The sequence below is a fragment of the Macrotis lagotis genome, chromosome 1 (genome assembly GCF_037893015.1).
Source record: "Macrotis lagotis isolate mMagLag1 chromosome 1, bilby.v1.9.chrom.fasta, whole genome shotgun sequence".
NCBI lineage: Eukaryota > Metazoa > Chordata > Mammalia > Peramelemorphia > Peramelidae > Macrotis > Macrotis lagotis.
In genome coordinates, this window is record NC_133658.1 from 218832330 (window position 1) to 218849456 (window position 17127).

Sequence of the window (17127 nt, forward strand, 5' to 3'; positions counted from 1 at the left end):
TCTCCTTCAATCCATTCTCCATTCAGTGCTAAAGTGATTTTTCTAAAGGGCCGGTCCAGTCATGTCACCCTCCTACTCAGTGAACTGCAGTGGCTTCCTATTGCCATCAGTATCACATACAAAATGTTCTGTTTTAACTTTCAAAGCCCTTCATAAACTAACCTCCTCTCACATTTCCAGTCCTTACACCCTATTCTTTGCTTTAGTGATGCTTACTTCCTAGATGTCCCACAAACAAGACACGCATCTCTTCCCTCTGATCATTTTCTCTGTCATGCCCCCCATATCTGGAATGTTCTCCCTCCTTCAATCTGACCTCTCTGGATTTCTTTGATTTCCAATAAAAATCCTACCTAATATAGAAAGCCTTTCTCAATCCTTCTTAATTCCATTGCCCTCCCTTTATTATTTCCTATTTAACTTGTATAAAACTTACTTTGCATATATTTATTTTTATGTTGTCTCTTGATTAGGTTGAAAAATCCCTGAGGGGAAAGTGGTCTGGTGCCTCTTTTTGCATTCCTATCACTTAGCAAAGTGTCTGGCACAAGATAGTTATACTGATTAATTATCTACTATATGCTAGATGCCGTGTCATTTGCTAATATTTGTTCCTCATGACAATCTTGTGAGACTGATAATATTTTGATTCCCATATGGCAGATGAGGAAACTGAGGAAGATAGAGGTCAAGTGGCTTGTCCAAGGTCACATAGGTAGTAAATAATTTAGGCTGAATTTGAATTCTAGCCTAATTCCAGGTCAGCTACCAACATAATCTCTGAGAACCCTAAAATTACAATCTTAATTGCTGCCCACAGTTTCATGTGTTGGCCAGTGAATGACCTTTGCCCACCTGCTTGAAGAGCTGCCTAGTGTCTCTCCTGCTCTTGACCTCTTCACTAAGTTTCCTTCCCAAAACTTTACTTTTCCTATCATGAGCTGTTATGCACCTTGTCTTGGCTAGATTATAGTCTTCAATGACCTCTTGGTAATTAATAGAGGTTCTTTAAGAAGATACCATTTTAGATGAATTTGCTAATGCCTACTACATAGGTTTTGGGCAGTTAGATGACGTGCTGGATAGAATGCTGTGTTTGTAGTCAGCAAGATCTGAGTTCAAATTCAGCCTCCGGCACTATATGGGTAAGTTATTTGACCTTGTTTGCCTTAGTTTCCTCATTTGTAAGAGTTGGAAAAGGAAATGACAAACCACTCCAGTATCTTTTTCAAGAAAACCCCTTTCAGGTTACCAAGTTACCAACTGAACAACAATAACTACATAGGCTAATCCTAACTTGGTATTTATGCCCCTCGTTAAAGTGTACAAATACATTATCATTTTTGCTACTCACTATGACGCCAGTTTTCTTGTCACCATTTTAGAGATGAAGAAACAGAAGTTGGGAGAAATTAAACACTTAAGGTCACACAGTAAGTGTATAACAGGGCTCAGATTCTGACCCCAAGACCAATATTCTTTCCTTCATGCCATGTTGCCTCTCTACAAGAGCCAGAATGGACAGAAGGAAAGAAAATATAGATGAGGGGAAATATTTAATTAAGCACTGCATGTATGTAGTTGTTGTTTTTCTGTTGTGTTCAATTTGTTGTGTGCCCTTTTAGGATTTTCTTGGCAAAGACACTGGAGTGGTTTGATATTTCTTTCATTAGTTTATTTTACAGATGTGGAAATTGAGGCAAATGGGAATAAGTGACTTACTCAGGGTCACTCAGTTAAGTAAATGTCTGAGGGCAGATTTGAGCTTGGGTCTTTCTGACTGCAGGCCCATTGCTTTATTCACTTAATAACCAGCTACTATGTGGTAAGTACTGAAGGGGACTTAATTTTCTTTTCCTTGCTGACATCTACTCTCTGATTCCTTCCATCACAATCTGGGACTGTCAAACAGAGTTTTAGGTACTCATCAACTGATTAACCCATGGATATTGGGTAGCTAAAAAAATATGAACTTAAAAATTTCACCTCTATCATTTAGGACCTGTGTGATGGTGCCCTTTTCTGGGTTTCAGTTTTTCCAGTGATAAACTGTAAAATAAGCTCCTTTCTAGCTCTAAATCTTAGAGATCCTCTCAGCCAATGTAGAAATTATAGTATTTTTTTTTAGAAAAAAATATTGTCAGGGAGTAGTTCCTTTTCTTTTAAAAAGATTCTGGGTCCCAGCCATTATACAGTAGACAGAGAAATCTCTTGAGATACACAACCAAAAGGAGATGCCCTAAAGAGCTGTTGGAGAGTTTGAGAGAACAGAAATATATTCATGGATATGGACTGAAGGCCATAAGCAGCTTTAGTCACTTGAGGCCAATTGCAGCTTTGTGGATCAGGATCTCAGATATCATACTTCAGCTAGCAATGGACTTGAAAGAAAGCCAGCTCTGGCATCAAGAATCTTTCTATGAATAGGAGAAGATGCTGGAAGCAGAGGTGGGCAACCTGCCCTGTAGAGATGATTCAGGGAGAAACTTTGAGAGAAAGGATGCCTAGGATTCATAAGTACAGTAGCCACAGTTTTGTATATCCACCTCCTCTAATAGTATTTTGAATTCACTTTTCCCCAGTGACTTTATATATAAAATGTTTTATAGCTTTTTATTCTGTGCCATTTTGGCAAATGACTCTGCTAAGTTTTTCTACTTCCTAATCATTAGCAGGAAATATTAGTGGGGGCTTCTGAGCTGGGAGCTGTAATAATCGGAGGTTTGAAAATAATCAGATACTGACATAGTTCTGACCATAAATGATGCCAACTAGTGATCAGGTGGCATTATGAGCCACTGGTTAGTTTCTGGGAAACCAAAATCTTTGAGTCCTGGGTGGAGTATGGTTGTGGAGCTGAGTAGAACAACTCAATTGCCTTACTTATGATTAGACCATCATGAAACAGGTTAACTATAGTAAAAATTATAAATATACCGAACTGATGATTAGTCCATCAAGTGACAAGTTAGTACATGGTACACAGTTTCACCAAAAATCGCCATGGTGGTGTTGCTTCACTGATTTGAGAAGGATTCAACATCCATAAGGACAAGGACTCCTACAATATCCAGACATCACCAGTAGTCCTGTTTCCTATCAAATCAAGTCAATAGATGATAACTGTTCTGGAAAAGGCAAGTGAGGAGTCTATATAACACTCCCCTCACTATAATAAATAATGTGCAAGTCATATCATCATATACATATATATATATATATATAATATATGACAACATTGTCTTTTTTTGATTATGAATCGATAGGATCTTTGACCCTCAGGGTACTGCAGAATCCAAAATAGTGCCTCCTTCAGTTTACCAGCTTGACAGTGATTATATACATAGATTTCAAGAAACAGGTAGAAAATAATTATTTACATAGAAGGTCTTGTTATCTTATTTATCATACTTGCACTCAACTATTTCCTTCTTTCCCTATCATGTCTGTAGCTAGATTTGAATTCAGATTTTCCTGACTCCAAACCTGATATCTTTGTGAATTTGACTATCATACAATTTCTTTTTTTTATTTTTAAGATTTTATTTATTTTGAGTTTTACAATTTTTGCCCTAATCTTCCTTCCTCCCCCCCACCCCAGAAGGCAGTCTGTTAGTCTTTACATTGTTTCCATGGTATACATTGATCTAAATTGAATGTGAATCATATCCTTAAGGAAGAAAAATTAAGTATAAGAGATAGCAAAATTACATGGTAAGATAACAGGTTTTTTCCTAAATTAAAGGTAATAGTCTTTGGTCTTTATTCAAATTCCATGATTCTACTATCATATAATTTCACCACTGATTTTATTTTTAGAAATCATGGATTTAAGAAATACCTTCTATTTGACATTTATCTAGGACTTTATAATAGGCCAGAGCCAGAACAACCCAGCTGAAGATAGATGCTAGCCTTACTTTGAACCCTCAGACCCTGGTGAAGACAGCCCTGGCGGTCCCTGAACCCAAGAACCTTGGGAATAAAAAAGCTTCTAGCCGAATGTCTACAAACATCATTCTGGGAAATAATCCCCTTGGAGACACAGTTTGGCAAGTGTTTCTGCAGGTGCTATAGTCACAGATATTAAAGACCCAGAAAATGAAGAACTTGCCACTTCAGTCCTTGGCATTGTCAAATGATCCAACATCAGAAACTAATGTGGTTTTATTGATGGAAATAACATTAAAGAAGAGGTATCATTTTCCACGCTGTCTGCCTTGCATCTTATGCCTTCCATGTGTATTGTCTTCTCCAATAGAATGTGAGCTCCACCAGAGCAGGGACTGTCCTGATTTTCATTTTTGTTTTCATCCCAATGGGGTTAAGTGGCTTGCTCAAGGCCACACAGCTAGGTAATTATTTTGTGTCTGAGGCCAGATTTGAACTCAGGTCCTCCTGACTCCAGGGCCAGTGCTCTATCTACTGTACCATCTAGCTGCCCCTACACAGCATATTCTTAATAAATATCTCAGTCCAGAAGGCCGAGATACAACTTCCAGATGTCCTAGCATTTGGGAACATGGATTCATGCAAATCCCCTTTTAAATTCTTGCAGACTAAGAAAAATGAGAAGATAAATCTATGTGACAGTTACCTAGGATACCTCCTTCCCCCAAACGTTCTTCTCTCTACCCCCCCCCCCCCCATTTATTTCTCGCTTCCCTTCCTCTCAGTGGAAGCCAGAAAAGTGAAGTGCAGGCACCTAGAGCCTCCTTAGAGCCCAGGAAGAACTTCCCAAAGCAGTTCATAAGTTACTAGCCACTTCCTTCCCTTTTGGTCACCATTTTGGGCTTCACTCCTTCACCATACCATGTCCCTGATACCTCCTTTATCCTTTCCCCTCTTCTCTTTCTAAGAGATTTCCCTTTCCCATCCACTTTTCTCCTTTTCTAAGAATTTTCCCTTTCTAGACTTCAACCATCCTTTTTTCTTCTTTTCCTATCTCAGATCAGGTTTGATTGCAGGGTCATCCTGCCCAGCATGATTCTCTAATGAATTCGTTTTGGGGTAAAAAATCACTACCTAATAATAAGTGACATTTCTAGTAGTCTAACCAATCTGGAAAGTCTGCCACTGGATTTTAAATGTGCTGTTCTTGGATCAGCATTCCTAAGTTTGGAGAGTCTTACCATCAGGTTGACTGAAGGAAGATAAATTTATTAACTGTAGTACATCTCCAAGAACACCCACTAATTCATAAGAGGGTTTAGGAACATTCTTCTTTGGTGGAAAGAGTATATACAATAAAAAAAATTGTAGATTCTTGGATAATTGACAAAATCTTTCATATCTATTCCTTTATGTAACTCTCAATAATAGTTCTGTAAATTAGGCAATACAGCTATTATTAGCAGTGCCATTTTTTTTAATGAGGATGTTGAAGCAGAGAGAGATAAGTGACTGATGTTCAGAGAATTGCAGTGATTTGCTAAGACTTCTGAGCTGATGATGTCATCAAGGTTCTTCCTATGAGGGATGGAGAAAAGTCAGAAATTGGTGATTAATGGTGTCATTGTCACTGACTAGTTGTTTGGCATTGGGCAGGTAATTTCTCTGGGCTTCTATTTCTAAAGCAAAGGGATTGAACTAGATGATTTTTAAGGTTCTTTTCAGCCCTAAAATTCTGTGTTTCAAAGTTTCCCCCTCTAGCTTTGACATTCTGTGCTTCTGTGAACCTTTGAGTTGGAAGAGATGTTAGAGAATACTCAATACAAATCCTATCATTTTCAAGAGGAGGAATTGGGGTTCTAGAGAGATTGAGGTTTATCCAAGGTCACACAACAGGGAAAGGGACAAGTATTTATATAAGTACCTACTATGTATATACTGTGGACAACTAGTTGGTACAGTGAATAAAGTGTCAGGTCCTGGACTCAGAGAGATCTAAGTTTAAATCTGGCCTTAGATACTTACCAACTAAGTGACTCTGGAAAATTCATGAAACCCTGTTTGCCACGGGGCTTTTCATCTGCAAAAGAAGAAAGAAATGGAAATCTACTTCAGTATTTTTGACAAGAAAATTCCAAATGGATCATGAAGAGGCAGTCATGATGAAAACAACTGAACAAGGACAAAAAGAGAGCTTTTAGCATAGTTCCTACCACATAGTGGGTGCTTAATTAATGTTTATCAATTGATTGATTTAAAGAAATAGTATAGTAATAAAATTTGCAAAATACTACTATAAAAACCTACTATAAATCAAGCACTGATGTAATAATGAATGAACAAAAATATACATAGTAGGGCACAGGACTTGAACTAGAACCTAGGTCTGAACTTGCTGTCCAGAGGTCTTCAGCATAGCATACTACTTCTTCTGAAGAGATTCTTGTTTCACCTAGATGATAACGTGTAGCTTTTCCATCCCATTTTTGTTCATGTTTGCCTTTTAGGCAGATGTTTATAGACTGGCTGCTGGCCAGCAAAGGGCCTCATATACAATATCCATCTGGCTTAGGCAGCTTGCTAGACTTGTGGTCAGTCTGTGGCAGGAACCTGGACCAGGCGGTTGTCAGACTGTTCCTTGGCTATAGGCCTTTTCTGCATCCTTAGTGAAAGGACAGGGTGTGGTGATCTTTTCAATGAAAAGGGGAATTGGGAGTGGAGGAATCATCCCTGTAGTTCCTGTACTGGGAGACTCAGGCTGAGAGTGATTGATCCCCTTTTGAGGTCAGGAGCTCTGAGTTGAACAATAAAGCCAAACCTGAGTGGGCATCTGCACTGTCCAAAAACAATATTGTGAGGGGCAGAGGGCTTGCTAAGAAGAGGTAAAACTGGTCTGGATCAGAAACAGAACAGATTCTTTGCTGATTACCAGTGGAGTGCTACTTATAACATGATAAACATCCAGCCTGGATGAGATAGAGATACCCAGTCTCAAAATAAACAAACAAACAAACACCTAAGAGAAGGGACTCTTTCAGCTGGCTTTCCATTGAGTTCAACTTTGACTAAGACAGGACAGAGCGAAATAGGTCAGTGGGTTGGTACCAGATACTGGGAGATTGAATGGAAGAAGGTAAGGTGTGGAAGGAGTTTTTAGCAGAAAAGTAAGGTCTCAAGAATCAACCCCAAATTGATAAAAATTCCTTAAGTCAATAAGCTTTGAACTTCAGGAAGTATAGCTTAAATCATATCATTAATAATAACAATTATTACAAGGATAGCTGATACTGTAAAATGCTTTGTAAAATGTTTTATACAAGACTTTACAGTTTTAAAAAAAACATTTTGCATATATAGATTCTTTTGAAACTTAACTACAACCTTGTCAGAGTATCATGAGATTTTTAGAGCTGCAAAGGAAGGACCTTGGACATTATTTAGTCCCACACCCTTGCTTTTTCAAGGAAGAAACTGAGACTCAAAGGGAGGAAGTGATTTGGCTCAAGTCAGACAGGTAATAAGTAACAGAAATGGCATTCAGAACTTAGGTTTTCTTATTCCATGACACAATGCTGTTATTCCAGTTTTATTTGCCTATGAAGAAACTAAGGCCCAGAGAGAAATGACTGCCCAAGTCCACAGAAGAGAAATACTTGGAATGAAGAAAGAGAATTAACTGCTACATACATTACAATAAAAAAAAAATAGTAATCGCTCCATTGATAACCACCTCAGCAAAAGATACAATTAACTTCTAAGGTGTTGGACTTTCTGCTACAGTAATCTGCAAGAGGTTCAGGTTGGTTCCCAGAGATAATAAACTCTTAAATCAGTGATTGAGTGCCAGGAAATATGGTTTACTCAATCTGACTCTCTGACATTTTAGTAAATGTTTAACCTAAACCTTCAATTAATTCCCCTCTCCCCAGCTGGGGGATGTGATTAGGTGTTTGTTATAGAGACACCCTGCCTTACAATTAGCAAGGGCTTCTGAATTTTCCAGCAACTTCTGAGTATTGATTGGTTGTTGCATCCCCATCCGGTCCTGTCCTGTCTCACCTCTGGACATCAATCCAAGCTGCTACTCAATGATGAGAACTCCTTCCTCCACTTGAATGGGTTGAAATCTTTTTCAATCTTCAAGACCTACCACAAGTGCTACCTTTCTCTTGAAACTGGACCCTGAAGAGGGGAAACAACTTGCCCCAAGTCACATAGATTCTAAGAAAGAGAAAAGGAATCTTGCCAGGAATGTTTTCTGTCCTCACTTCCAATGTCTTGTTAGAATTCCAAGCTTCCTTTATACTCAGCTCAAATATTGTCTCCTATTGAAGACATAGGGGGCAGCTAGACTAGATAGAGTGTATATCTTAGATTCAGGAAGACCTGAGTTCAGATCTAATCTCAGATACTGAGTGACTGACTGTGACCCTGGGCAAGCCATTTAATCCTGTTTGACTCAGTTTCTCATTTATAAAAGGAGCAGGAAAATATCTTTGCTGGAAAAACCTCAAATGGAGTTATGGAGGTCAGAAAGCATTGAAATTGTTAAGCAACAATTAAAGATCTATCCTGATCCTCCTGGCTCCTTCCAAGAACTAGTGACTTCCTCCCATTTTCCAAATTATTTCGTGTGTACTTTGTTTATCTAATATTTGCTATCTGAGTACTAGGTGTACCTTCCCCTCCCCCAACTCAATTGAAGGCAGGAAGTGGTCCTACAGACCAGTGATTTTATTGACTCATTCTACCTAACCAGCCAATTGGTAACATTTATTAATCACCTACTACATATTAAACACTGTGCTAGGCAAGGGGACAAAAAAAAGCAAGAGTCCTTGTCCTCTATATATTGCATAACTGGTTAACAGGGTTCAGAAGATGTAGAAGGAGGGATTTTAATGTTTGTCCTTCCTTTTTGAAGAAGACTATGACATCAGGGAGGTGATACCATGACAGACACATGAATTTAATTTGAATAAGGGGATGCTGTGCTCAGTGAGCAGCCTCACTTTCCCCTCCAGAGGCATCTGGGGTCCAGTGGCCAGATATGAATCAAGAAGACTGGAGATGGCCCTGGATGTGAGGGAATCAGGGTTAAGTGACTTGCCCAAGGTCACACAGTAAGAGTCAGGTGTCTGAGGCAGGATTTGAACTCCAGTCCTACTGATTCCAGGGCCAGTGCTCTATTCACTGCCTTGGATAGGACAGTCACCTAGATGCCCTAAAATCCCTAGGTGGGATTTTAGTAAAGGAAGTCATTAAGTGGAGATGAGGAGGGAGAGCATTACAGACCTGAAAAAAGCCCAGAGAGAAGCAAAGATGGTTCCATTTGCAGAACAACAAGGAGGTGGATCTCTGCAGATGAACAATTGTTTTGCAATTTATAAGCTTAAGAGAGTTGCTTGGGGGAGGTAGTAGGGGGGAAATCAAGAAGTTAAGTGATTTGGGAAAATTGCTCAGCTAGCACTAATTTGATATGTAAACCAATAAGTGATACTGAATGATCACAGAAAGAATGAAAGTCTGTCTGGCAAGAGTACTGACTTTTGAGTTAGGAAATTGGTTTGAATCTTGCCCTGTCATTTACTACCCTTGTGATCTTGGGTAAGTCATTTCCCCTGACTAGTTCTTGGTCTCTCTTATATGCTAATGCCTAGCTTTTATACTTTCTTTATTGCAACCCTTTAAAGATAGATACTATTATTAACTATATTTTATGGATGAGGAAATTGAGGAGAGTATCCAGGTTACAGCTACTAGGTGCCTGAGGAGGGATGTGATCCCAAGCCTTCTTGATTCTTTGCAAGTCCAGTGCTCTAGTATACTGCTATGCTATTCTGCTTGGTATTCCTCTCTCTCATGTGAGATCCCTAAAATTTCTACATTGAGTTCAAAGTACCTCTGATAATGTTTTTCTCTAACCAGCCAAAGGACACTAAAAGCAAAGATCTCTCTGGGAAGCTAGATGGCATATTAGTCCAGGTCTTAGTAAGACCTGAGTTCAAATTTGAACTCAGCTACTAGCTGTATCACCTTGGGCACACACCTTGACCCTGTGTACCTCAGCCCCTCAAACTGTAAAATGAGTTGGAGAAGGAAATGGTAAACCACTCCAGTGTCTTTACATCAAATTGGTCATGAAGAGTTGGACATGACTGAAACAACTAATCAATGACAAAAAGGAGAACCGGAACATAGTGGGTCCTTAATTAATTGATTTAATGAAATAGTATAGTGAGTTTTCACACAAATATACACATCATTAGTGATGAGAGTGAACACACAGAAAGATGAAGTGAATGGGACATTTCTGGCCCTCCATAGCTGATTCACTGGTCCTAACTCTGATGGTTCCCTTTGGTCCTATGAAGGTTACTAATTCAATAGACTACACTGGGCTGGTTTTTTGAGGACTGCCATGCAGGCAGTTGTTAGGCTGATTTTTAGGTCTTGGCCATGATGTTTCCACCAAACAAAAGTAGAACATATTTTCGCCTGTCAAATTTAGGTCTTTCTTTTCTACCTAGCCTCCTTTGTTTGTATGGAGATCAAAGACTTTGAGTATAGATTACTATTTTACTTGGTTTAGAGACTCTGAGATACTCTTCAGATTAGTGTGCAAATGGATTCCAGCCAAAACCAAAGTTAAACTAAGGAGTAAGCTTTGCTTCTAGCATTTGGCCGACAGAAAAATTTGAGTCTCTCCATATTTGTAAAATGAAAGGCTTGTCAACTGGAAAATTTCATGGTATACATGAACTTAGATGGGAAAAAAATCTTTACTTCAGTTGGTTTCCTTTGTAAATCAATACAATTTATTTCATGCAATTAAAAACATCTAGAGAAGGGGTCCATAGGCTCCACCAGACTCCAAAAGGGGGTCCATGGTATAAAAATGCAGAGAATTGGACTACATGATCTCTAAGATCTCTTCTAGTCCTAAATCCAAAGATCCTGAGTACTGGCTGGGAATCACTGTTCCCTTCTCTCAGAAAGGCATATTCAAAAATAAGCTTTTTGAGGGTAGAAACAGTCTTCATTTTTACATTTCTTCCAGCATCCTGCTAGACTTGATCATTTTTAAAATTGCACTAGTTTTGTGTCAGTCTTAAGTTCTTCCTTCCTTATCCCCAAATAGCTTCCTAATCCAATTTAAGAAACTGTGGTCATACTCTGGTAAAACCATCTCAGCAGATAGGTTTAAACCAGGTTGAGACCTTGGTTGATAACCTCAAACTTGAGGGAATGTCTTCCTCAAGCTTGTGAAGATTTACCCTTGTACAATAAGCAGATGGGAACAATTCATTCCCACAGTCATGAAGGCAGTTAACTCATGTTTGATGGAGCACTTAGATAATGGAGCACCATTATCCATTTCATCCTGAGTCATCACCAGTCATCTTGACTTTTGTCTTGCCACTGAACTAGATGACTGAAAGAGAGCAAGACTGAAGAATTTGTACAGCTCTGTCTTACTTAAATCCATTTCATTGCAAGTTGAAACATCACTCCATGATGTCATCGGTCCTCTTCAAAAATGAAGAATGAACCACAACAATCCAAACCCTTGGAGATCATAAACTCCTCCAGGCATAGACTATTTCATATTACTGATGCATTTTCATTATAATAAGAGTACAGTTAAGTGAATATTTTTTTTGTTGAAAGCAAATTTTCCTATGTGACTTGAGAGAACTAGAGTAGAAGCTCAGCACTTCTGAAGCCACATCAGCCCCATTTTTATTACCCTGTCCAGTGATATGTTAGTATATTTTTTTTTGGTTTTGATCTCTCATATTTCTTATCTCTTTCTAGAAAGTTTCTTTTCCCTCTTGATTTGGGAATCATAGGTCCTCACTCCTAGTAAGGAAACCTCTGCAAACTGTACCAGCAGTTTGCAATTTTAGAATTGGACATTAAGTGACTTTACGAAGTCACACTGTCAATATGAGTCAGAGACAGAACTGAATCCCAGGTCTTGCTGACACCAAGGTTGATTATCTGCTACAGCAAAGATATTTTTCTTAAGTCTAGTATTTCCTAACTTATGTTTTGAAAAGGCCAATATTGGGGAGGGGGGAAGGAAGAGGGATCATCTTTTGCTAGAAACCAAGCCAAAAAAACTTGCTAATTTATTGTTTGTGCAAAATAACTGTGCCAAATTAGAAAATATCTGTGAAATCTGAGTTAAGGAGGTAAAACCTGAGATAAAACATCTCTTTTCACAAAGAAGATTTTTATTACTAAGACAATAATGAAAACATTTCGGTTATACTTAGTACAATTTAGTTATCCATTAGTTCTGTTACCCATTGAGGATAGCAGTTTCTTTCCCCCCTAAGCTGAATACACTCTAATTAAAAATAGTCCTGTCTTCCTTCCTTCTACATGTGTTACATGACCCAGATATACATAGACAGATGATGTTCTCAATAGCTGGAACACTGGCTTTTCAGAAAGGGCAATGACAAAAGCCAGAGATCATCAGAAACATTATGTTGAGAAAAACCTATGTCTTTACACTTCGCTGCTTCCTGAAATAATTTGAACCAAAGTTAAAAAAGTAAATGTAGAAGAGCAGAAACTGGGCTTATAATTTCTTTCAAAAGAGGGGTTGTACCTTAGGCACTTGAATAAAAACAGTCCTCAGCTCTAGGGAGATTTTGAGCTGAACTCTGAGAGATTTGGGTGGCAAATATGTTTCTTCTCCATCCACCAGCTCCTTAGGAAAGTCTGCTAACTGAGGCAAGCAGTTTTAAGGGATTTGAAGCCAGAGGACCTGGGCTTGTATCTTGTCTCTGTTTGTGGCCTTGGATAAGTCTCTTCCCCTCCCTCACTCTATTTTCTCAGCTGTAAAATAAGGGGGGGGTGTTGGACTTTTATCTCTGGGGTCTTATTCAGCAACAGACACTAAGTTCTTTAATCAGAATTGCCTGAGAAAAGTAATAACAATAAGTTGATTTATCCATCACAGCTCTGACCAGCACTGAATAATCACAGACTCTTAGACCTGTTAATAAGTTTCAGGTAACTGTTCTTGTTTGAACTTGTCTTTTATAATTTTCAGTCCAGCAAGGTCTCCTCATTTTTTTTCAGTCTCTCTGAGTATTGTAAACAGTAGGGTGCTCTTAGAAAAATTGATAAGAATGGGCTTTGTGTCTCAGTTCCAGCAATTACTAAATATGTAAGTAATGGGTGAGCCATTGTAGATATGGGGAACAAGGGAGGGCTGGCAAGTATCTTTGAAATAAAAAGTAAAGGCAGCTTCTGAGGGCCTGGGGGAGGATAGCCACTAAGCCTCTTGTCTATGTGATTGTCATAAGCCTTCTCAAGGAAGAGCCTCATTAATCATTAAGTACCCCACTGTCCCCATGAAGGTTAAAAAAGATCCTTTCAAAGGAATCTTGGTTTTGACCCTGATTATGGATAATGAATTAGTAATATGTGTTAGCAGGTGGGAAAATGTCTGAAGACAAAGGCTCTTTCAATAAGAAGTCTGGACTTGAGGGGGAGGGGAATGGGAAATTCTCTGATCATCTCTTTACCATAGGCCAGTAATGAGCAATGAATCACCCAGTGATGAGTCAGTGTAGTGGAACAGAAAAAGTGTTTTCACAGGTCCTGGGTTCAACAAGCACAGTACTGCTACTTATAATATATTCAACTTTGTCCATATTATTTTATTTCTTTGGACCAAGGGGTTTTTCCTTAGTCAAATGAGGGGACCGAACTTGATTAACAGTTGGTGAGTTGTATGAACTTGGTGAACTTGTATGGAAAAAAATTGCAGCTTTATTTTGAATAATTCTAATGAAAATTAAGTATTTCCTCCTGTTATTTATAAAATATACATATATATATATATATATATATATATATATATATATATATATATCTTTTGAAAAGGGGCTCATAGGCTTAACCAGGCTGCCACAAGAGTCCATGACACAAAACAGGGTAAGAAGTCTTCATTTTATAGATGGAGAACCTGAGGCCTAGAGAAGGTAAATGTCTTGACCAGGGTCCTATTGGGAATAAGCAGAAATATGAGATCCTTTAGCTTCAAATAAAGTAATAATCAGTTGCCTCTCAGTGTTTATAGCCTTGCCAATGTATTTCAGACACCAAGGAACTATTTAGATTTACAGGACTGTCAGTGGTTGAAAGGACCAGTCCACCTATTCATTTCATCGATGAGGGAACCAGAACCCTAAGAAAGGTCAAATGGTTGCAAAAAACCCATAGTCCCTTGAATTTAAATATGTAGTTTTTCCCTTCTCATTCTTAAAAGAATGACAGAGAAACAGATTACTTATAGAGTCCCTTAGTTTAGTTTTTCCTCAGTGTGCCAAATATTCAATCTGGATCATTATAGATCATAGCTCTAGAGTTGGAAGGGATTTTAGAAGCCCATCCAGTCCAAACCCCCTCATTTTACAGAGAAGCTTCCATTGAGTCAGAAAGACCTGAGTTCAATTCTGACTTCAGACACTTCTCATTGGTGTGGGCAAGTCACTTAACCTTATTTACTTCAGTTTCCACAGCTGTAAAATAGGTTGGAGAAGAAAATGACAAACTACTCTATTATCTTTGCCAAGAAAACCCAACAAATGGGGTTACATAGAGTTGGATATAACTGAAAATGATAGAACAACAAGTAATTTGCCCAAGGTCACACAGTTACTAAATATTAGTATTGTGATTTGACCTCAGATCCTCTGATTCCCCAAAGACAGTGTTCTGTACCAAGTTACTGTTACTGTACCAGTAGGAATGGTTATTAATATGGTCCCTGAACAGACATTTCAGACAACAATGCTGAATGGTCAACCATGCTGAAGATTGCCCTTCTGGGGCTGACTTCAGAAAGGTTGCGTTTTTAAAAGCCAGCTATCAAGTGGATGGTAGAATAGTACAGTGGAAAGAGTGTTGTTTGCAATAGTCAAGAGACTTAGTTTCAACTCCTGGCTCATCAATTAGTTCCTTATAGAGCCTTAGGAAGTTTTTTTACCTCTCTGTACCTCAACTACCTCACTGGCAAAATGCAAAAGTTGGGTCAGATGATTTCCAAGATCCAACCCAGGTGGAATAGATTAAAGATCTATAATTACACTTCATAAACGGTTGACTTACTGGAAGGCGCTTCACCTTCCTCCCCACTGACCTATTGCCTACTCAAGAGATGATGCTCTTAGTGGAGAAGACCACACTTCATGTATTGTGTGAGCTTCTGGCTGATGGGGAGTAGGGGCAGAGACAGAAGTTGATATTGTGTCTTTTTCATTGCTTGGGGGCTGTCATCCAAAATCATTAGTCTTTGTTGGCTCCTGCCAGCCTTCATCGGCCATATTCCCTCTCAATGCTTGCCATCAGCTCCTCTTCTGAGCAGTCATACAAGATGGGAGTTTGTCTTTCAGGTCTCTTGCTGCTCCTGGTAGAAGACCTGTAGGTAAAAGACAAAGAAAGCAGTGTTATTTAAGAGCAAGACCTGTCAGGCACTTCAGGGTTGGAGGAGAATAGTCTTAAAGAATGGAAATCTCAATTTGGTCTCATGAAATGGTCTTGGGCTCCCACACTGATTGTCTATGCAGAGGCTCCAGGGCCAGCTGATAAACAGAACTTTAAATAAAGGTAAGTATGATCCAAAGCACAAATAGGACCTAAGTAATAGAGATTACCTAGTCTAACCTCTTCCTTTATAGATGAGGCTTAGAAAACTTTTATCATTGTCAGAATTTAAATACAGGTCTTTAGATCCCTAATTCTGCACTCTAGCTATTAAATCATGCTACCTCCCCTAGAGAATAAAACAATGCAATGATAAGACTGGAAGGGATCTTAGAGGTCATCTGAACCATTCCCTTCATTTTATAGATGTGAATCTATAAAATCCATATAATTTCTCTGAGCCTTGGTTTCCTTCATCTGTAAAAATAGTGATAATCAATCATACTTACACTATCTCAAAACAAAGTCATATTAATGTGATCAAGGGTCAAGGGATGAGTTAACTTATCTAAGACTACGTTGCTTGTTTTTTTAAAAAACATTTTTGGTAGTTCATCTCTGGTTTCAGTGACTAGCAGTGTGATTCTGGGCAAGTCATTTAACTTGTTTGCCCCAGTTTCCTCAACAGTAAAATGGGAATAATTACAGTACCTCCCTCTCAGGGTTACTGTGAAAATCAAATGACATTATATTTCCAAAGGGCCTGTCACACAGTAGGCACTTTCCTAAGCACTTAATTTCTTTCTTTTAGCTAAGGTATGATAGGAGTTATCCTCAGACTTAGGTAGGTACACTTTCCACTAAAATAAGGTGCCTAAGGGTTCATTTGGACCTTCTTGCCCATCTTGTTGAAAGATGGAAGCTCATAGGCTAGAAGGGAAGTAGCTTATTTGCCTTTGTTTTCCTAGAAGGAACAAATAGCAACTATTTATGAATGCTTCCAGCACTATACTAAGAGTTGATTAGAAAAACTAAAAGTAGAGAATGTCTGTCATCAAGGAGGTGACAAGGTGTTTCAGTACATAGGGCATTGAACCTGGAGTTGGAAGACAGGATTTGAAGTCCTGACTCAGATGCTTATTAGCTATGTGTCTGTGGGGAAGTCATATAACTTCTCTTATCTTCAGGTTTCTCAACTAAAATATAGGAATCATAATAGTACCCAAATCAAAGTGTTGGTTGGTCATAAGGTTCAAATGAAATGGCATGTGCAATGTGCTCTGAAAACCTTACAGAAGTATATAAGTATTAGCTTTATTTTTTCCTAGTAGGAAGACAACACTTTTAGAAGAGTTCAGCTTCCTGACTCTATGAAAAGGCATGGAAGTCATAAGGATGCAGCCATAGAGTAGATAGCAAGGTCTGAGTATTTGACCTATCAGCACTGGGAAGAGGGGAGTGGGTCTATGAGTCAGAGTAGAGAAGTTCTTGAATTTCCTATGGCAGGGGTGAGAGTAGTATTTTGTGTGTATGTAGATGAGTTGAATGTAACAGTTTGGGAGTGGGCTTAGATGGAGGAAGAAATAGTTGACTAACCAACTACATACTCAACATCTAACATGGTAGTTATTAAATACATTATCATTGAATTGGACTCAATATAGAACATTAAAATGAAATGATAGAGTCCTAATATAACAATCCTCCACTATCATTGATCATAAGGATAAATTACTATGAAAACATTGTAAATTACTGCATAGACACCACCTTACAGTGCAGATG

General features: G+C 38.6%; 1 protein-coding gene across 6 annotated transcripts in view; it reads right to left on the reverse strand.

Moving 5' to 3' along the window:
- Positions 1 to 4651: 4651 nt before the first annotated feature.
- CYS1 (cystin 1) overlaps positions 4652 to 17127 on the reverse strand; it is a 38459-nt gene continuing 25983 nt past the window's right edge. For 2 of the 6 annotated variants that reach the window (XM_074209657.1, XM_074209656.1), the window contains exon 3: positions 11664 to 15337. In XM_074209657.1, coding sequence (XP_074065758.1) covers positions 15232 to 15337 — 106 coding nt within the window. In that variant the 3' untranslated portion in view covers positions 11664 to 15231. Of the gene's footprint in view, positions 5972 to 11663; positions 15338 to 17127 lie in introns of those variants that run through there. The other 4 variants (XR_012473418.1, XR_012473416.1, XR_012473417.1 and 1 more) reach the window with 4 other exon arrangements.